General features: G+C 37.6%; 1 protein-coding gene across 6 annotated transcripts in view; it reads right to left on the bottom strand.

Moving 5' to 3' along the window:
- The window catches only part of LOC110379368 (protein cycle), a 53,424-nt gene that overhangs the window by 13,739 nt on the left and 16,042 nt on the right, over window positions 1-23,643 (bottom strand). For 4 of the 6 annotated variants that reach the window (XM_049839014.2, XM_049839021.2, XM_049839012.2 and 1 more), the window contains 2 exons: window positions 3,896-4,063; window positions 2,548-2,673 (listed from right to left, as the gene is read on the bottom strand). In XM_049839014.2, coding sequence (XP_049694971.2) covers window positions 2,548-2,673; window positions 3,896-4,063 — 294 coding nt within the window. The remainder of the gene's footprint in view (window positions 1-2,547; window positions 2,674-3,895; window positions 4,064-23,643) is intronic. The other 2 variants (XM_049839009.2, XM_064035292.1) reach the window with 1 other exon arrangement.

Raw genomic sequence — 23,643 nt, 5'->3', positions numbered from 1 at the left:
ACCAAGCGATTTATATCAAAACGATTTATATTGCTCGAAACTCGAAAAAATGCGGACTAACCATGGAAGTGAGAGCACGATTTGAACGATTACCATAGCAACCACGGGGCAAGGGGACTGTTTCAATAATTTTAAAAAAGATTAACGGACTTCAAGGGCATCTGAAATAATTTGGGAACAACATAAGTGGGTGCTGTATTTTACATTTCAGGCTCATTTAGACACCTATGTCTAAACTGCATTTTCATAACATGTAAGTACAACCTGTATATTAAGCTAGCATTCCGATCGTAGTAAAAAGTAAATTACGAATAAAAAACTAAAAATATTATTTTCAAAATTTTGAAGGGTTAACTTGTCGCGAGGGAATTTTTAAAGAGTAGCAAGTTGGTACTTTTCTAGCAAGCATTTAAACGCGAGCAGAAATTTGTGAATATGCTTAGTCTTATTATTACATTCTAATTTTGTATATATTTATTGGCACGCGGTTTTATCTTTTTCAGTATACGTCTTATTTCTAGGCATATAAAGTAAGTCTAGCCGGATTTCAGGTAAATAAGTATTATAGGTAACTTAAAGCCCTGCGGGTTGTTCGAGATACCGCGGCCCTGGTACATAAAAGGCCTATGACGGAACACGACGGTTTTTAGTCAGTAAGAGTCTGACACTCCCTCACCGCTGCTAACCAGCAGCGGGCTCACTACAGCCTTAATTTGATTTGAATCTGTTAAACGACAACAATTCGTGTTGATGCATTTTATTTAATTAGCTCACGAGTGACGCGAGGCTAGTGTAAACCTTTTGTCCTGACACGTCATTACGCTGCAGCTTGACACTGCTGAAACGGAAAACTCAGAAGCAGCTAATTATCGCAATGCTTTTATTTATATAAACGAATTTTGTATGAGTTGGTTTTTGTCATACATTAAACATGTATCAATAGAAATCGATTTTAATAGTTAGTGAAAATTCAACGTGCATGACATTTAGATTATAATTTTATAAGCGATACCTATCTAAACCCATGTAAAAATCACAAAAATATTTAGATTTTGATCTAGTCTAGCTAAAGCTGATACGATAGGATTATAACCGCTCTTGCCATGGAGCTTTTCCAGTTAATTGGGTGGCTGAGGACATGACAAAATCATCAAATCTTGAACCGGGGCCTCCCCTTTTTTTTTAGGTTTTGAGACTGGACAGTTGATTGCCATTAAAATGCCAACGTTTATACACAACAGAGTGCTGATTCCGAGTTTTGTGTGCGCTCGCAACTCGATACGTAATTATAAGTCTATTGAAATAAAGAGTCGTATCGTATTATCACATGATTTAGATAGGGTATAATTTAGGCGGTCACCAAAAATATTTTTAGGAATCTAAGCTGAGGCACCAAATAAAATAAACAACTCCAAAAAAAATAAATTGACTTTATTAAAAGGGCACTAAAGTATATAATATTATGATCCAAAAAAAGTAAAATAACATCAGAAAAATCGCAAATCTCGCACAAATATTATTTTTGGTTCCCAAAATGGATTAATGGTCACCAAATTCTATCCAACTAAAAGATTAATATTACTACCAAAAATCAAAGTTAGTGACGAAAACAAATCGCTGCAAAACCGACTCCACGTAGTCTTGTCTGCCCTACCCCTAGAGTGCAATTCAAAACCGCGTAGGCGCGGAGGGGCGAGGCGGCCTGCGAGCTGAGGCGCAGGTAGTTTTAAGGCTCGCCGCCGCGGCTGAGGCTGGCCGGCTCCGCCGGCCAGCAAGCCGAAGCTGCGGTGGTGAGCGTGAAAACCATCTGCGACGATAAGCTCGCATGGGACCGCCGGAGCCCCGCAGCGCCGGAGCCGTGACAGAAGCCATGCTTGCTGCATGTTGCGTGCTTACATTTTAAACGTACTGAGTTACACACAAATTCATATAACAATAAATAAGCGACGAACGTTTGGGAACCCCAGTATATTAATTGGTATTTGGGAAATATTCTAGCGATCGTTAGCTTTTTTAGTCTAACAAAAATGACCAAATTAGGAGTCATGGTATTACATAATTGGTAACATCTAAGTAGTGACAATATATAATATTTGGTCTAAAGTGTATTTTAAAGGCGTCCATATATTTTTTTTGTAGTCAATAATACGAAAAAATGGTTTTATTTAATAATATTTTTGGAAACGTTATTTGGTGACCATTTATCCATTTTGGTAACCGTTTAGAATTTTTTTGGTAGTAAAATAGGTACTTTTTTGGGTGGTGTTTAAACACAAGCCATTTAGATATTACATGTTCATTTATTTTGCCGGTTAATAATGCTTACACTCGCAAAAGTGAGCTGGAGTGTTATACGACCAAGTACCGATGACAGACTTTATGAAATAAACAATTCTATGATAAGTGCTACGTGATTCAATGGTATGATAATCTTCGCATCGAAAAAATTAACTTGCAAAACTCGCACTAGGCACTCTGGTAACTTGATGGCACCTTAACAGTTTTGTAAAGAATTTTACAGTTAAACTTCAAGAAGATAATACTCACTAGGAGGATGGTTTCCTCTTGCGTGTGGCGCTGGCAGGCGTGTGCAGCGGCGTGGGCGCGTGCAGCGAGGACGCAGACCCCAGCGGCGCCTCGCACCCCGACATCTCGTAGCTCTCCGAACTGCTGCTGAACAAACGAAACCGTCAATAAGCACCACTTGCACACCACTAACTATCACCCCCACTGAGAGATACTTACCTGCTTGTACCCGCCGCATTCAGATAACTACGACCCCTCTTAGGAGAATGACCAAATCCAATCAAACTCTCTATGTCATCTAAATTCAAAAGAACCTCCGGATCACTTTCGATTTTAATATTAGCGGGACTTTTCTGCCGAATATTATCATCTAAGTCTGCTGGTTTTTCACTAGTGTCTAATAACATGAAGAAATGTTCATCGTCCCACACAAAATCATCCATGGTTAGAAGTTAGAATGGTCAAAAATCACAAGTATTTGAGGAAAGGGTTGGCGGCCGAGTGCGGCTCGTTTCCGACCAGATCAACAGGTTGCGATCTACTGTTGCCCGCTGCGGCTGGGGGGAAGCTCACTAGGTGCGCGTCGCCACACGCCCGTCGCCCACCCTTCCGGTTTCTTACAAACTTTTGACTGTTACAACATTTTAAGTAGCCAATTTTCGGGAAACTTTGTACAAATTGTATTCAGGTCAAAATCAAGGTACATATACCTTTGATTCCTTGTCCTAACACGATAAGCGAGACTTACTTATGCCATTACTGACTTACATATTCATAATACAAGAGATCAAACTACTTAAACTTAAACGACAGTAAGATGTCGAATGATTATTTTCTGAAACGTGGCTTTGGTACTAATGAAAAGAAAGTTCTCTCTTATAAAGGGTTTTAGAAAACTGCTTTGTAAAGCTACTTTATAAAGGTTATGGCACCTGAAGTTGAAAGTTCATATAAATTACGCAAGGACCTAAGTACTTTGAAAGTATTTTACTTAGTTAATACCTATCTATATTTCTACCACCTCGGTTGTTTTTGGAAAAAAATAGCAATTGCAAAAATGCTCGCAACGAGACAGTAGGGTACGGTTCTATGGTCTCATTAATTCATGTCACTGTATGCACAACGAAAAGCGATATAGGCTCCAAAATTGTATTTAGGTACCACAAACGACGAATAATGAAGATGAAAGATGGGCGGCAGCTACCAAGACCTATCTGTGTATACTTAATATGGCCTATCAAAGAATCTATCAGTCATTAGAGAACACATCAACGAAGATCTCATTGATAAGCACACCAAGTCGCTCAGGCCGATATCGACCAGGATCGATCATCAAAAGGATAGTATCTACATGATTCCAGATACGTACTAGTGTGAAGATTTCCTCTTGCGGGGGTCATGGTGGTGCTGGTGCGAGGACTGCATGGGCGGCTGGTGCGGCCTGTGCGCGAGGGAGCCGGCGGAGTCTGAGCAGCCGACGCCGCCGCCACCGCCGCCCGGGGTCAGCTCATACGCCGGCGCCGCGCTCGCGCTCGCCCTGGGTAAAACGATACATGGTAAGTTAATATAAATTTGTGGGAACATTATATCTAAGAAAAGATGGAAGCGGGGAAGCTGTCAACAGCCTCGGTCACCACGGCCTGTCGTGCAGTCGGAGTGCGGGCCGCATACCACGACATGCGAATATCAACGACGTGATCCGTCGGGCTCTTGTTGCCGTCGGCGTGCCAGCCGTACTTGAACCAAATGGTTTGGCACGCGACGATGGCAAGAGACCAGACGGCATGTCGCTATTTCCGTGGAAGATGGGTAGGACTTAAGTGTGGGACGCGACCTGCGTCGACACTCTTGCGCCATCCCATCTTCCTAGAACTGCGTGTTGTGTTGGCTCCGCCGCTTCACAAGCAGAGGACCTCAAACGGCGCAAATATAGTAGCCTTATCGGGAATTACATGTTTGAGCCGTTTGGGGTTGAAACTCTCGGGCCGTGGGGTCCGAGTGCTCACGCGCTTGCGAAGGAAATTTCTAAGCGCCTTGTTGACACTTCTCGTGACCCAAGGGCTGGCTTTTATTTCGCACAGAGGTTGAGCATTGCCATCCAACGTGGCAATGCTGCCAGCCTTCTGGGTACATTACCCAGTGACAGCGATGAGGAGCAATTTTTTGATGCAATGTATTAGTTTTAAGTTGTATATATGTTACCGTAAGATTACAAACATCGTTAGATTACAATCTATCTCGAGAGATTGTAAAGTCTCGAATTATTGTGAACCGTAACATCTGATTGCAATTTAACGCATTATTTTTCGCTATATTATAATCTATCGATGAGAAATTGTCAAATTGTCAACTGTCCGAAAGCTCTCTCTGATTGGTCAGTCTTTTTGTAAGATCGACCAATCACGACCAGCCGTTCTGTTCCCATGGAGTTCCCGTAGAGTTAGGAATGAAATAGAGGTGTCAGTTAAATAAAATAATTGCTCTTCAAAAATTCTTCAAGTATTAAATTTATATAAAAATCACTCTTATCAAAATACAGTTAGGTATTTTGCCTTCAAATACAAACTAATATTTAAAAATAAAATAAAAGGGGTGCTAATTAAACAGGCTTCTTTTTAATATCATTATTCGCCCCCAAAAATGTATGTTGCCTTCTAAATTACTAAGTCAGCCACAATTAATAAAACGTCGAGCATCTAAATAATACTATCTTAGCCACGAGTTATCTTCCACTCTAAATACAACTCAGCATGATGGTTATATTTTTGCATCTAAATTTGTAGCATGCATTCTAACAGTAAACTTCTTAAATACTAATGACATCATAAAAATATTTATTTACCTTCTAATTTTTTAACTCGCACCTACTGAGATTTTTGTTTAAAATATAACACATCCCATAATAATTGACCCAGCATGGAAGTAAGCATGCAACATGCAGCAAGCATGACTTCTGTCACGGCTCCGGCGCTGCGGGGCTCCGGCGGTCCCATGCGAGCTATCGTCGCAGATGGTTTTCACGCTCACCACCGCAGCTTCGGCTTGGCTGGCCGGCGGCCGGCCAGCCTCAGCCGCGGCGGCGAGCGCTGAAGCCACCTGCGCCTCAGCTCGCAGGCCGCCTCGCCCCTCCGCGCCTACGCGGTTTTGAATTGCACTTTAGGGGTAGGTCAGACAAGACTACGTGGAGTCGGTTTTGCAGCGATTCGTTTTCGTCACTAACTTCAATTTTTAATACAATGTTTTTAGTTGAAGGTTATAAATGGCAATATGCTAAATGTGTTAGAAGATGTGTTACACACACACAGATGTGTTACAAATTAAATTCTACTATCAAAAAAAAAACGAGCCAAGAAAAACGTTGATCTCGTTTTTCTTGGCTCGTTTTTGGAAAAATGAGGCCGAGTTAGTAATTTAGATGACAATGTATAAATAAGAAGGACAAGTTACAATAATTGATGATCTTTTATTGAAGCTTTCTAGTAGTTGGCGTTATAAAAAAGACGAATTAGTTTATTAGAGGCTATGTCATTTCCCCGTTGCTTAGTTATAAAATTAGAAGTTTAATCATGTGTCCAATAAATAATTTTGTGGCTACACTTATTATTTCCCAAATAAAAGCCTCTTATGTAAAAAAGGTAATTTGGTCTCAGACAATTTAAATTGGACAATTACAAAAAAAAAGTTAAAAAAAAACAATTACTTTGTCTTGTAACACAAATTAAAATTAAAAACATAAAAACCTCAAACGCAAATTAAAATAATGTTACAAATTTGAGTCTTAAAAATTAAGTACAATTTTTTTTATAAAAAATTAAACCGTCACTTATTTTTGCACGTCAAAGAGCTGTGGCACCCATGTGGCACCGGGAGTTTGACGTTCTACCAATCAGCGCGCAAGATGCATTCCGTTCTACGCCAGTTGACAATTTGACCGCTCTACATTGATAGATTATAATATAGCTAAAAATAATACGTTAAATTGCAATCACATGTTACGGTTCACAATAATTCGACAGTTTACAATCTCTCGAGATAGATTGTAATCTAACGATGTTTGTAATCTTACGGTGACATATATAAGTTTATTTTTAATTTTTAAAATTAATGTAAATATTATAATATAATAAAACAGTAAAATAATAAGATACAAAAAAAAAAGAAAAGTTGGATGGATTGCCTGAAAGATGACATGAATATTAAGGGGGTGAGTGTCAGTATGACGAGTGACAGGGAAAAATGGAAGATGAAGACATTGCGCCGACCCCAAATGAAATTGGGAACAGGGCAGGAGGAAGAAAGAAGATTATGAAGGAACATTCATAAAAATTAAAACTATCATTTTCATAAATTCTAAGGCAGCGCTTACTATTTCTTAATTTATAACGGCACATACTCATTGTTTTGTTATGTTACAGATACCCATATCCTACGAAGTATGATGTACTTATTACTTTTGCAGAAAGTGGAATACAAGCAAACACAAACACAGTTCAAGAGCCGCAAACAGTCAATGACACTAAAATAAATCTTGAACTGGAAAGCAAGAAAAAGCGGCACAAGTTTTACTTTTGTTCCTGATTTTCAAAAGCTTTACAGGAAATGCACAACTTTAAGAATAGCTATTTTCATATTTCCTGAATATTTCAGATTATTGTATCCTAAATTAACCACATAAAACCAACATAATGACAAATTCTGTCGCTTATATTGCACTCAATTGCTTCTAAACCTCCATAGTTTCAATACTTAATGAAATAATTTTAATGGATTCGCCTCATTCAGACGCAGGATTATATAGTCTGTGGTTCCGCATAGTTGCAGCATACTATTTGTATGCGCTGCGAAGGCGTCGCGAATGCGTCGAGCAACCTTGACATTGCCTAGCTAAAGCGCGGCAGCCGCTCTTGCTTGCTCACACACTCTCTCAATCTTGTTTGAAGTCTTTTATGTTTCCTATTTTTCTGAAATTACCAAGTCATCCAAATGGTCCATGGGCTGAACATTTTGAACATTTTTGTGAACATTTTTACTGATCTAATCTCATCAATCAATGTTGCTACTGACTCCTTTTGTGTTCGATGGCCGATAACACTCGAAGAAAACGGCAAGCCTATTCACAAAAATAGTGCGCTAAATTAAAATTGTTTGTCATTTCATAACATTTGAGATACCGTACTAGTGCGGTTAGGAACTTTTTTTCAAATTTTGGGGAAAACTTCACAACAATACGCTATGTTTTACGAAGTTTGGCACGTGACCCTTCAAAATAGGGTTTTAAATGTACAAGTATAGTTAAAAAGGGCTCACGAGTACGATCAATGGAGTATTTAGGAGTAAATGCTCGACATCGGTGTAGTACGTGAACAAGGTTCATATTGCTAGGCGATGACACAGCTATGGGAACAGTTGTTTGGTATCGTTGCCTGCTTTGAACTATAAATCGATAAAATGTTGCCATATTATCGCTGACTCACAAATGCTTAGGTAGGCAACAAGTCCACACAATAGCTAATGTTTTGGAATAGTACATGTTCAAGTATCAAACATGAAAGCCGTATCTAGGTCGCTGCTAATAGCCTTAGGCCTAATCTGCGGCCGGGTTGTACCAGCCCGTTTACTTATTACTCTGCTTCGATCTGCTTATATCGGCTTCGATCCGCAAATTACTTGTGTTTTCTAGAATATATGCACATCGGGACGAAACTTTCAAATAATGAAAGTTTAAAAAGCCAATGGCGAGCAGTTAGCGCGCTTGCCGCTTCCACACAACTCGTCTCGCCGCCCGCGTGCTGCAAGCGAGCGGACCTCATGCATACAGCGCGCCTAATTACGCGCCGTCTCCGAGCCGGCAGCGAAACAACGGCATTACGTCGTGTTCAATCATTACTGTCTTAAAATAATATTGAGTTTGCGGTGACAGCAAGCTTACACCTCGCGGCGGGCGCGCGGCCGGCGCGCGGACGGCGAGCTGGCACCTTGCGGACAACGCGTAGTTAGCGCGCTGGCAGCTAGCCGTAGTCTTAATTCGAGGCGACGCCGTGCTGCAGCCGTGCTGTTGCGGTGCCGCTATAATGTGCCATAAGCTTAAATCTACCTACTACTACTACATCCTGTATTACCTAACTTTAGGTACCTATGACCTAATATAGACGCTTAGCTATATATCTAAGGTACCTACTACGGTACAAAGATTAGAAGAACGGATAAATAGCGAAAACAATGGAATGGCTGCACAATTTATCATGAGTCATGGACAAAGAATAACACAGACTACGATCTGCAGCATCATTTGCCGGACATGCATGACATTCACCACCACTACGTTAGCCACTCATTTGCTAATTATCCATATACAATAAACGTTGATTCCCACGGTCTTACCCGGGTGTACAGTAGGTTCCTCAAGCACCGCTTTATGTGAAAACTACTACAACATGTCCTCTCCCCGATTTCCATCTGGGAGTAATTTGCTCCTATCTAAATCCCGCTTTTTATCACAACCTGCCCTAATTACGTTAGGAGACATCTCTTTTGGATTGTCAATTTCTTCACTAGGTATTGCTTGGTTGAAAGTACCCAAGTATGGCGATGTAATCATAAACAGCGACCACTAGCGCAAATGTCAAAACATCATAATTGAGCCGCAACATTGTGGTCACGATACTTTGACAATATTATCCTCGCTTTGAAGCTAGTTGCATGCTATCAACCAAACTACATTCATAATGCAACTGACAGAATGATGAGTGATCCAAATTGATAGACATTTCGTTGGGGTGCGTCCACATCTAACGAATGTGCGGCTCGTGAAAGGGCTCGCGGCAATCATTTTGTGCAAGGCTCGAACCTGTATAACATGGAGATAGAGTAGGTACTCAATACTCAATTTAAATGCAGTTATAACAAAAATGCACGCGCGCAGATCGCGAGCAGCCCGCGGTATCATTTCAAAAACAGAAAGGTATCAAGGGCTACTTTATCTGTACTAATATAGTAAAGAGGACAGATTGTTCTCTCGGAACTCGGGTTCTTGAAGAAGTTCTCCCGCGACGAGGGTGAAATAGCGGCAAAACAGCTAATCGTGAATAAAAGAAGGCGAGAGTAAATGGTTGAGTGGAAAAATAGAGTTGTGGAATTGATGTAAATCATCTAGCGACTTTAAACAAAAAATCCATTTGTACTCAAGTTGTAACCCAAAACAAAATGACCTATACCTGAGATTACATAATGCTTTACCAGTAGACTGCGTAGGTAATACCAATCACAGTACGCTTTGCTGGTAAAATGGCGCAATTGCTGTGAATGACAGCTTCCAAACGACCTCAGATTATACTCTGTTATTTAATAGCTACTGTTGGTTATCCTTGCATGGTTGTTGTAATTGTCACAAAAAATAAGAGATGGTTCTTGTTCGACAGATAATGTAGGCGAATATATATATTTTTTTTATTCAAAAGAAGATACCTTAATCACGTGAAAAATAGTATTGGAAAGTGCAGTCAGGCTACGAATATGCTTTCAACCAAATTTTAACTTATTGACGCTTACTGTGGCCTTAGAGTTACCTACCATCATCATCAGCATTTTTATCGTCCCACTGCTAATTCATTCATTACTTATATTTTTTTTTTTCAATAATTATTTATCATATTTAAAGAAATTGAAGAATTCTTGGCAGTCGTTACGGGTAGTCAGAAGCCAGTAAGTCTGACACCAGTCTAACCAAGGGGTACCGGGTTGCCCGGGTAACTGGGTTGAGGAGGTCAGATAGGCAGTCGCTTCTTGTAAAGCACTGGTACTCAGCTGAATCCGGTTAGACTGGAAGCCGACCCCAACATAGTTGGGAAAAAGGCTCGGAGGATGAAAGAAATTGAAGAATTCAAATTTGTAAATTAACAGCCTTACTTATAAAAATCAACTAATCATCTTCTAACCTTTGTTTTAACTAATTACTACTTAAAGCCTTAAGTAGTGATTAAATTATTTTGACCTATAAACGTTGCATAAGCATGTCTTAAGTAATGAACAGATAATGACATAAAAACATACTAATTTCTCAACACTACCGGAATGTTTGTAGCTTAAAAAAATATTTGTCATCAAAACGTTGTGTAATGGCAACAATGGCATCCGTAAAATATAAAATTAAAAAGTTGAGCTGTCAATAAACCGGACATGAAAAATCAGCTGGTAAGAATCCAGCCATTTTGCTAATTAGCGGGTTAAACAAGGGTGTGAGGCTACTTAATTTGACAGTTCATTTTAGACATTACTAAGAAAATGATTTAGTTAAGCCACGTTTATAAGTAAGATCTTTTCTTAACACCCCTTAAGTATAACTTATTATTTAATTCACGTTTTTAAGTAAGACTGCTGTATAAATATCCAGCCTGGCTTTTATTTTATTGTTTGTGATTAAGATACTGTCGATGACGAATAGTTCTTTCTCCTCCTATTTGTATAGTCTTTAGAGGATTGACGCATAATTATATTGATATTCTTGAGTTTTCTTCTTAGGTAGGTACGTTTCAGGTAGTATATAGAGGTAAGTTTCATTTTAGACGTTGCAACGGCTCCGTTAATAAGCAGATTGAAACTAACAGCCTTACTTATAAAAATCAACTAATCATCTTCTAAGCATTGTTTTAACTAATTACTACTTAAAGCCTTAAGTAGTGATTAAATTGTTTATACCTATAAACGTTGCTTAAGCATGTCTTAGCTTATGAACGGATAATGACATACAACGGATAATGACGGATAATGACAAAAACATACACTAATTTCTCAGCACTACCTGAAAGTCGGTAGCTTAAAAAAATATTTGTCATCAAAACGTTGTGTAATAGCAATAATGGCATCCGTAAAATATAAAATTAAAAAGTTGAACTGTCAATAAACCGGAAATGAAAAATCAGCTGGTAAAGATCCAGCCATTTTGCTAATTAGCGAGTTAAACAAGGGTGTGAGGCTACTTAATTTGACAGCTCATTTAAGACATTGCTAAGCAAGTGATTTAGTTAAGCCACGTTTATAAGTAAGATTTTTTCTTAAACACACCTTAACTTATTATTAAATTCACGTTTATAAGTAAGACTGTAAGGCAATACTAACAGATGTTAAAGGATTCACAATCTCACAAACACGCGGTTGGAGCGTTGTCTACAACATAGGTATATATTAACAGCCTTACTTATAAAATAATAAGTTATACTTAAGAGATGTTTAAGAAAAAATCTTACTTATAAACGTGGCTGAAATAAATCATTTTCTTAGCAATGTCTTAAATGAGCTGTCAAATTAAGTAGCCTCACACCCTTGTTTAACCCGCTAATTATCAAAATGGCTGGATTCTTACCAGCTGATTTTTCATTTCCGGTTTATTGACAGCTCAACTTTTTAATTTTATATTTTACGGATGCCATTGTTGCCATTACACAACGTTTTGATGACAAATATTTTTTTAAGCTACCAACATTCCGGTAGTGTTGAGAAATTAGTATGTTTTTATGTCATTATCTGTTCATTACTTAAGACATGCTTAAGCAACGTTTATAGGTCAAAATAATTTAATCACTACTTAAGGCTTTAAGTAGTAATTACTTAAAACAATGCTTAAAAGATGATTTGTTGATTTTTATAAGTAAGGCTGTGAGTATATACACAAATGTTTATATAGGCAAAAGGTCACAAGAGGATATTAAAGCAAGACTGGCTCATTGATACTTTGTTTCCTACTTTACATGATCTTCGATGACTGTCATCACGTATAAAGCTGAGGCTCTTTATGTCTCTCCTTAAGGCTGCAATGTTGCATCAATTAGGTTTTTTACATCAATATTTAGAGTAGAAAACTGCAGACTTTTTAGTCGGCCGACAGTTGGCCCGATGGGTGGCGTATCTTGTTGCATTCATCTTCATAATGATTTATGAACCCAAACTAGGTATTGGCTGACTAAAAGTTTGCAGTGGTCGTACAAGGTTTTCAATGAGACAAAGCAGGACTTACACTCGGAGTTTGTCTTAAGACACTGAAAAACAAACAACAAAACGAACTAAATTAAGAGGAGAAAGTAACATCTCCGTAAAACACAGTAAATATTTCATAACAACCGCGGTTGGACGCAGAGGCGAACAGCGTGGGTGTGTTACCACGAACATAACGATTAATTATGAAACGAGGCCTAAATGCGAATTACGCGTCGCACTCGTTTTCTCGTATTATCTCTATAGTTCAGAAACTTTAGTTTCACAGTAATGGTATGGGCATTGACCATAGAAAGACTTAGTGAAGTGCTAAGGTATGGCCATTGACCATCCAGAGGCCTAGTGAAGAGCTAAGTGATTCTTCATTCGCACAGCGAGCTAGCTCTCAATGCATTTATAGGTAAAAAGGTTGCTTGCAGAGAGAATATCACGGCAAGGTTAATATCGTGTCACTGCATTACTTACCCTTACAAATGAAACTACGTAACATCAGGTTGCTACTTAATTTGAATAGGTTCGGCTTTTATCTTAAGTAGCAAACTGAGTACTGTTCTCGCTCCAGTGCACTAATCCTCATTTCACATAAATCATCGCCTATGTCACATATGAATAGCGCAACGAATTTTTGAATGCTTGATCAAGAACTAAAAATACATATTATTTTCTTCTGATATTCTAATTATTTGCTCGACCGTCTCATGGATAGTGGTAGAGTCGGCCACTACAAAGCTATCTGAGGGAACACAAATTGATAATCCTTATTGATCGATTATGACAATTCATGGGAATTGTCATCAATTACCGAATAACTCAGTGGGTCAGGCGTAACGTCAGAGGTTTAATGAGAACAACAACTTTGCGTTATTCAACTGCAACAGAAATGATGCATAGTGGACATATTTACAAGTTCACTGACTTTAACAATCAGTGTTAAAAGACAACGAATTTCTCAAATACTTATTAATTAATAATAAGAAAATTAATAATTTTACAGTTGATTTCACGTACGTTCAAGTACAGAGTATTGACAATATTACTAACATCGAATAATTCCGAAAAAAATACATACAGTTTGTAAAAAAGTGTAATATATTTAAAGAGTATTTCTTGGACCCAACTATTTTGGAAATTCCGATAAGTTATTGTCACTACTCTTCTTAATTTTAAAACTTCTACATTATCAAACTGTGACAAATCTAGAGAATAAAATCTTTTTAAGTTTTATCAGAATTTAACGTCTTTAATAGGCGTAATAAATCACTGTTCAACGGTCGTCTGATTCAGTCGGGCAAGCGTAGACGAAGAGTGACACATCGAGAATGATTTCCAGTGCGGTTCTTTGCTCCTACTTAGAACTTAGCCCGCTTTCTTTGTGCGAGGTGTGAAAGGGGCGGGGCGCGCGGTGGGCGGCTAGACACGCCCACTTACCCCTCTCCCTCTCTTAGCCTCAGACTTCAGATATTCATGTTTTAGAGTTACGCAGAGAAATGAGAAAATCTCGTTACCCGCCGTCCCACATACCGTTACCATACGTTCTACGTCGCGTCGTTATACTCAGACAAGTAAACAATGAAGTGTTTATTAAAAAAATACAAAGCCAAAATCAAAAGATATATTTCCGTGAAATATTCACGTTTGTATCCATGGAAATACAATATTCATGGAATTGGGTTGTGAGATTAATGTTTTGTGCAGGGTTAGTATCTATAGTGCTTCATTTTAGCTTTCATAGCTTATCCCAATTCAGCGGAAAAATAGGTTTAAATAAAAACAAAAAAACAGACATAATACTTGAACTAATGAATGGTTGCTTTGTGCTTTACAATATGCAGCATGACAAGTGCCATCCATGTTACTAACATCATTTTTAGATAAAATGCGTAGCTTTGTAGCGTAATTTTTACTGTGTTTGTTGTGGGAATTTTTATCCAGTTTCGAATTTCATGTGTTTTCGCGTATTTCGCGTATGTAAAAGATCCTGGAAATCCGGGTGTTCTGTTCGTACCTTTTAAATGAGTAAATCAATCAGTTTTACAGATAAGAATACGGTGGCCGAAAATGAGTCTTTTAAAACTCTGTGCGTCGTTTTATTACCTAAAATCAAATAAATTATAGAAGAAGTGCAAAAACATTAGAAAGTGGTCAAAGTACATTTCAACACATTTCTTACGAGTCTAAACCTAACTATATTCCATTATGAAGTTACAGTTCATATTCGTCTCAGTTCGAAAGTATCATATTATTGTATGGCTTTCAGAACGTTATACAGCTACCAATTTCTTTAGAAGATGGTTAAATTAGCTTAGATTCCTTTACATAGCTACATACAGATCGACCCAATACAAACATGTGTAATGTAGGTGCGTAATATTTACAACTACTACAGTAAGTCCTGGCTTAAATCGAATTATGTCAATTAAATAAATACACCGTGACTTTTTAGTCGTCTTACAAAGGTGGTCCACTCAATCTATCCGACATAAAATACCACTAGACAGGATTATTAATTTTATAGCCTTACTTAATTAAAATAATAGGTGCAAAGAAAAATACTGAAAAAAATGTTTACGTATCAAACGGTAGAAAGTAGGTACCTTCCCAACGCGCCGCGCTCCATTGATATTATAATCTACGTCATGCATCATAATAATGAATTAATTTTTATTTTTAAATTATTCAAATCTCATAAATATAATTATATATTTTTTTATATGAACGTTTACTAGTCATTGGATACATTAAATGGGCTTCCGTTGTAAGACGACTAAAAAGTCACGGTGTATACCTATCAAGTACGGAACCCTATATCAATTTCGACAAGTACTTGGTCGGTGTTAAACAATAGCATCGGAGGAACATTGCGCTTAAGTTATTTGACGTAAACAAACTTTGGGGGGAGCTATTTATATGGATAACAAGGTGATCATGACGTGACCGTGGTGACCTTCATTGAAAGCTTGTTACTGGTTCTTCTCACCTTGCCCTGATGCTGAACTCTTAGCCACATACCAAAAATCTAGTTAGTCTCGTTGGTCTAGGTCTCTGGTTAGAGCACCAGGTATCGGGTCGACTCATCGGGCCGAAATTGCTTTGTAGGTTTTAGAAACTTTCACAAGGCAGCCCAAACTCAAAAAGTTGGCGATTGATATTCCCGTGCATCGTAGAGCGCGTTAATGTCAGGCCTGCGCCTGATCTCTCTCCGGTCCGAGTCGGATTTCCGAAAATCGGCTAGAACATCTGCCCGGGTCAATCGATCATAAGGTCAAGCTATGTTTGGCGCAGTCATGGGTGACTATCTAGACATGATGAGTTCCTCCATGTTTCAGAAGGCACGTTAGATTCGAGGTTCCAACATTTTCAGCTGTCAGATGAACATCTTCGGCAGTCGTCACAGGTACCTAATCAATAACTGGGATGGAACTCTGTGAGTTGCTAATGAAGTACGTTGAAATCCCATTACCTTAGAAATGTAACCATGCAAGGCCAAGGGTTTCAATTTTCAATTTTTTCGAAGTGACAGATTTTTGTCCCTGTTTTTTTCCAGAAAATGGTTTTGCTTTCTGCTTGGAGTGTTTTTATTTCTATCACTGAAAACAAAACTGTTCAGGATTTAAACTCCTTACATTTTCTATTAACGCTTCTTTTATTTTAACTTTCCCGCGAAATACGCTAACGATACAGTAAAATACTCTTACTAAGAAGGCTGTCGCGCACCGCTGCGGCTTCAGCGACGCCGATCGATGCCAGCTAACAAAATAACACTAATTAATTTAACTATAACAATCACCAGCCGACCTTACAACTGTATTATAATTAATATTCGAAGCTCTATTACTTCTTAAACCTGCAAAACTGAGCTCTTGACGAAACGATCGTACGAAACACGTCAAAATCCCTTTCAACACATTGACCACTTTTCTTAATACATAGATGGAACACAATGAATAACTGTAACCATGTACTTATGTGCATAAAAAAGTCAGTTGTTAATGAGTTGCGGAGGTTTGCGAAGTTAATTTCAACACGGCTTTCTCAAGTGAAAACCTAGTACTTAAAGAACAGGCTACAAACAATAGGTGTTGAAAAATCTATAGCCGCGCAGCCGCCACGCGCCGGAAAGTTTTATATTTATTACAATGGCACCGGTCTATTACGTAAGGATACGTAAAATAACATAACAGAGTGTAATAAAATGGCGGAGTCGGTAACGTGTAGTACGGCATTGTTGGCGAGCGAGTAATAAACAATCGTGGTGCACACACCTGGCAATGTTTGCACTATGCTGCCGATTGCAGCTTCTTATCGGCGTATGCACTTCAAGCTATCCCAAAATCTAAATCCCGACTCTTTTATAGGTTCTCTTTAGTACTAGGTTAATTCTCTTGTCTGCTCCTCAAACTGTGATAAAACCGAACTTAGCTGACCTACGAAGAAACAATCATAGAATACAGTAACTTAATTGCTATCCTAAATTCTTGGCTAACGTGACAATTATTTTACCGTGTAATGAATTAACCACCGAGCACCAGCACAATGCTGCAAATAGACCTCCAGCAAGACTCCCAAAAATTGATTTCGAAGTCCAACTCTAAATATATGTACATTTGCATGTTGAAACATAAGAGGGTGGCAGATATAAAATTGAAACTAACAACTAAAACCAACTGACCAGTGAAACAGAATATTATTGAAATGCCCTTGTCCTTCAGAGTTCAATGTAGGCAATGTAGGTGACTAGCATCAATGTACATCCTTGAAGGACGGTCGCAGTCGGGTCCAATTTGTTCTCGGATGTGGGTCAGATCTGAATGATGTGCACTATTAGTTGCATCGTGCGCACATGTGATCTACTGTCGACGACCTAACGAAGCCGATTGGCAGCTGGCATGCCCCCGTTTTAAATCACTTTGATCGCTGCATCGTCACTTACGCCCACCTTATAAGAGCTGTGATGTGTGCTCTAGGGATGTCAGTAGTTTAAAGTTTTCCCAATACTATTTGTTTTTTTTAATTTTACGGTTTTAGTTTTGGGATTTTTAAAGTTCCACCACGATGCTGACAGCTCAAACATTAATTTATCTCGAGAATTAATGCGAATTAAAGACTTTCAAAGCTAAGTAACGTTCGAGTATTTCAAAGAATGACATACCGCATTATACTGAAGGAGCGAATAAAGAGAATTCGAGTTTCAGAGCCATTTAAGAGCCTATGTGAAACATAAATATATGTATAGGCAAGGTTTGTATAGCAAATATCATACATAGGTAAGTACATAGGTACTAGAACACTGATGTAAAGTTATGTTCTAGGAAGTTCTGGTAAAGGTAGTTGTAACGTAGTTATGTTTCCAGTTTCAACACTTTAACAGGTTTCTTGGAAAAGGCTTGATGTTTCCAACTTGTAGTGTAGTTACTAATAACTTTTAGTTGTCGGGTTAAGGTACTCTATTTCCTCGTTTTCAAAGACCATTTACTATGACTTCAAAAAATATAGCTATCGTATCCAAAAAATATAGTTCAGGTGTAGTTGGCCTATCTATCTCATCTCTATCGAAAAGAGGTGCAAAGAACAGAAGTCCCGCCTCTTTAAATTAACGGACAAAAGAAGTGAGCGTCCAATCTATGCATTCTAGAATAAAATGGCAGGCCTATTATTGTGCACTTGGCTACTAGATGCAGGTCGCAGGAAGTCTGGCCCGCCCGCTCTGCTAGAGAGCATTTATGTAGTTATGCCATCTAAATGACGGCGCGTAGAAAAATGCACTGTATGATGGTAAATATAATTTTTCGCGGAATGTACCATTCGACATCTTCTATGGACTCTCCTAAGGTCCTGCATAATTTGCATTAACTACATTCTCGATTATTTAGCTAGCAATAGTTTGAAAAGCTATTTCAACCGAACATTTGTTTAACGTCATTATTAAGTTAATTTATATATGTAAAGTTTTTAAGCGAGCACCATGAAAACAATATTTTTTTCATTTCGACGGAACTAATAAACATTTATTCGACGTTATGAGCTGGCTGAATTTCTCATATTGCCTGAATTTTAAATGCTTCGACGAATTACAGTCGATACTTGAAAGATAGTAGAGAGCCTGAATTTATTTTCATAGCAACTGATTACGAAGCAGACGTTTTTAATTTTAACGCAACTCTTTATTAACTGCGGAATTTAATAACCGGTCTGTTATTTTACGATTGGAGATTGAGTTTTTACATAAGCAGCATATAAACGACATCAAACAATCTCTAATCGAAAAGGGACGGTTGGATCGTTTATTGAAATCCGCAGTTATTTGATGATTCAGTAGTATTGGATATTATTATGGAGTATCAGCTTTCATGTTAGTTTGAAATATGTAAGTATAAGATGTGTCAATAAGGGTTGTCATCTTATTAGTAACGAGTTGTACTAATACTTAGTGCATTATACGGTTAATAAACAAATAGCTAGTGAGTGACGCACACGGAAATATATTACGTAATGTCGCATTTACTGTACCTACAATGTTATACAATGTGGGTACGTGACGCTGCTCCATAGAACATTAGCGACTCGACCGTAGCAACATAATAACATAACACTTATATTAAACGCATAATAAAAACAATTAACTTTGTTAAAATATTTTTAAAATGGGAAGTCAACAGTTTTGATATGAACTGTTATTTAAAAACTGAGTCAAACATAATGGAGTTAAAAATCAATGTAAGTACATACAATGATGAACACGATCATTTGATCCATTATTTTAATTGTAGTTATCTCTTAATTCGTATTTATGTTGAGTTCTATCTACCTAGTAGTCTGTGGACCTATCGAGTTAACCTTTATTGAAATACCTGATAAAATGTAATACAGTATCCTATTCACGTTGGCCCATGCTTCCCTCATCACACAGCCTATTCACACTGGCGGATTTTCCGAGCGACATCGACCGCCCGGACCGGCGGCAGAAAACAATTGACTTTTGACAACAATGACGTTACAATCCGTGTACGGCCCTAAAATCTAGCGGTGTCGTCGCTCCGAAAGCCCGCCAGTGTGAAAAGGCTGTAACGCACTGACAAAAGAGCAACGCGTAATTGGAAATTATTTATTTGCTTCATAAAAGGCCCAATTAAAACTTTTAATTCTTTCTTGATTAACGGTGTAGGATTTCGGTAGATTAATTACTGGTTCGGAGTTTCTTGTATTGTAGATATAACGAAGGGAAAAGGTGACTGGGTGACGGGGAAAAGGTGGACTAAAAGAAAAGATGAATTAAACTGCTATCCAACCAAGTCCACTTAGAAGCAGTTTGCCACCACTATTGCATGTCAACCAGTCTTCCCAGATTCCTTGTCAATATCCTGTCTGTATGTTATTCTTTCACGCCTTTTAACTACTACTACTGATTAAAATTAAAATTGTATAGATTATCTAGATCTAGGCTACTTCTAAACTTCTTACAAAGGCTACTTTTTATGTGGCTATGATATATTATGTACTTAGTCCGCTATGTTTGACGCGCTCGGGACTGGCTGGACGAAGTTAGCAATACTAATTTGGTGATAAGCTTCATCATTCAGTACCCAAATGTTCCCTAACATCATCTTGCATTAAATATCATCTTAAGAACTTTTGTTGTTTTTCCATAGAACTGCCAAGACACCTCAATCTTATATAGGCTATCAAACTAGCGTTAACATTACCTATAGTGCTCAAAAGAGAATACACCCATTACTCCTGGTACTTACTCATATTTTATCAAGGTATTCTAGCGCTGCATTCAATACATGGCCAAATATCAATTTTCCTCAATATTGTTGTTCCCTTTAAATATTATTTACATTTTTATTTTATTCCACTCAAACTGAAAATATTTTCCTCTAGGTTTTTCCGATATTTGTTTGTTCTCTCGAGTCAACAACAAGTTACTCCAATTTTATTTTTCATTGGTGCATAGCGCTTAATTTATAACTATTTCAGTTGACTAGATAAATGGAGTAAATCAATATAGGAAAATATATTTTTTGCTTCTACTGGAGTATTCTCAATTGAAGCACACTTTTTATAAATGGCTTTTAGCGCACGTATACCTTATAGGTAATAGATTACGGCATTTTTATTCCAACTGTTTGTATTTTGAACAAAGTTTAGTACATTACCGAGAAGTTTATATCTCATTGGTTATATCCTGTGACGTAGGCCGTCGGTAACACCAAATATTACCTACCTAGGTAGCCTACTTCTGGCTGGGAGGTACCTCCGTAGGCCGTGCGTCACCGCGCCATAACGCTCAACTCGTTATGAGCCACTAATGACGATCCAATTTATTTATAGCTATGTTTTATTTTAAATCTTTCTTGGAAATTAATTACATCGAGAGAAGTCTGAAAATTAACACACCTATTCAGCAACTTAGGACTTCTAAATTACGTATCCTAAAATCAGCGGCCAATGACAATCGCACACGAGAGCATACTTTTACTAAGTATGTAGCTATTTCTAAACAATTTAACGTACTCTATGCAATAATGCATAATAACTATCATCATTAAGTGTGCATGTTGATGACGACCGATAAAGTATGACGTGGAACTTGAAGGAGGTTCTACGAAACGTAGGTACTACATAGATAGGTACTTTACACGACTAATCTAATTCTACATGATTATCATGTGGGTACAGAGTAACTTATAGTACGCCTGGTGTACCTGCGCTGTAATGAATCGCCACTCAAAACGTGAGTATTGCTGTTACTGGAATTAGGTACAAGAAAATTTGAGGATTATTTGACCGACCACCACCCAGCTAGGCAATTCATAAGTTGGCATATACGCGAGGTATATATTGCTGCATAACTATTACGTTTCACTTACTGAAACTTTCAACAAAACAATGTTATTATTTAACTATTCCAAAATTTAATTCCAGTTTTCAGTAGGTCCTATTCGTTGTTGCGGCAACAGAAATACATCTGTGGTTTTTTAACTGACTAACCATCTCGGTTCCAGAGATACAGCATGGTCATAGATGGACTCCGAAGCCCTAGCAATAGGGTCCCGTTTTAATCTTTGGATGCGGAACCAAAAAAAGCCGGCCGAGTGTAAGCCGAACTCGTGCACCGACAGTTCCCAATTTTCCGATATTTTCTATAACGTCTAAATTCCCGACACTGCATCGCGCTATCCGCGTTCCATTTTAATTTCCTAATTTACCTTGGAAGCCGGCAAAAAAACTATAAAATATATGCATACCATATTTTTTTAAATAAAATAAAGTTTTCAGAAAAAATGTAGGCCGTTACTTAATCCGCCAGCCAGAAATTAAAAGAATTCCGTGAAGTAATTTTTACCTTTGGCGTAGTTTACTGTTAGTAGAAATGCATTTTACGATGTTTATCCCGACAAATCCAAATAGTGGATTACCATTTCAAAAAAAAAACCTTAATCAATTTTATATTTTAAAAAAACTTTTTTACAAAAAAATTAAACCGACTTCCCAAAACACTAAAAAGCAAAAAAAAAAACTAATTTTAGGTGCATCGGCCTAGAAGTCGGTGTCTAATGTATGTTACTAAGTTAATTTTGCCACCGACTTCTAGGCCGATGCACCTAAAATTAGTTTTTTTTTTGCTTTTTAGTGTTTTGGGAAGTCTGTTTAATTTTTTTGTAAAAAAGTTTTTTATTTACAGCTTTTCAGTGATATGAATAGTCGTCACTATCCATATAAGTGGGAAAGTCTCATCAATACAAATAATTTAAGCCCAAACACGATGTAGTTTACATATTCAGTTGTCGAGTTCCCTCGGCCCTCTCTGGTCTCCATCATCAGGTCAGCTCCAAATCTTCACTGTTGAATAGTGCTTTTAGGCGTACACCTGAGTGTCAAGTTTTTACCCTATGTATGCCTACAACTTTCGAAGGTTGTCCTCGATTTCTCAGGGTTTCCATCATCAGATCCTGACCTGATGACTATGGGACCAACTGGCAGCTATTCCGAGTCGAACAAAAAAAGAATCACGTAAATCGGTCTATAAACCTCGGAGTAATCGATGTACATACATAGAAAAAAAAAACATACCGGCCGAATTGAGAACCTCCTCCTTTTTGAGAAGTCGGTTAAAAAGTGATTAATATTTACAAAAAAATATACTTTGCAATAATAATATCGTCTGCTTTCCTATTCACATTTACTACTACTCTTTTCGTTGTCTTAGTCGAAAATTCTATAATTCTATGTAGTTTAATTGACTAGTTGGACTTCAACTCAAGAAAAGTTGAAGTCAGCTTCGAAAGGTCTTCATACTTATAGCTAGTGTTCATGAGTACGAACCTACATTGTCGAATTAAAAGTGTTACCTAATTGTGCTATTTAAAGGAAAAATCTAATTACATAACAACATAGCTCGATGTTCTATTTTTGGTCGCGCGTGTAAATAAAAGCAGTACTTAAGTACTTTTGTTTTTCCGTTATGATTCATTTATAGCAAAACCTAAAGAGGATCCGATTGCGGAAAAATAAAATTCAAGAGTGTGTAATATTAGATTCTACTGTGGTTACATGTTACTTCCACTACTAAAGGTACCTGATGTCGATATGTCAATCTCATCTTGAGCTGAACAGAGAATTCTTCGGGTTATCACATTTTTGTCAATTGTCGATAAGTTTTTAAAAAATCTACTGCTCTCCTAGGCTCAATAGTACGGTACTAAAATAGATTTGTTACAGTTGGGCTATAGCACAAAATAAATACATAGATGTTGTCGAAGATGTCTCTCACAAGATTCCCTTAATCTTTGAATAAACTCTAGACACGTATTGTTAAACAATCCCTGAGAGTAAAATCTAAAGTTACAACAAATTGGAAAACACAAACCAGCTTGGAACAAATGAAAACACAACCAAACTTTGATGCAATCAATAATTATTTTTAGAATTAATCATACTCGGATTTGATCGAGTATTAAAAAAATAAAGTTTAAGTATGAAGAAACATTCAACAAAATTCGTATCAAGGGGCTTTCCACTTCATCCCACATAGTTAAAAAAAATAAAATAAAACACGGTTCTTTTTACCTACCGCGATATAAGATCAAATAAAATAACAATATAGACGCCACTTTAATGTTTGCTTCA

This window comes from Helicoverpa armigera, chromosome 1 (assembly GCF_030705265.1).
Source record: "Helicoverpa armigera isolate CAAS_96S chromosome 1, ASM3070526v1, whole genome shotgun sequence".
NCBI classification, from domain to species: Eukaryota; Metazoa; Arthropoda; class Insecta; order Lepidoptera; family Noctuidae; genus Helicoverpa; species Helicoverpa armigera.
The sequence above is the reverse complement of the archived record's forward strand: the minus strand, read 5'-3'. Positions and strand labels throughout refer to the sequence as shown.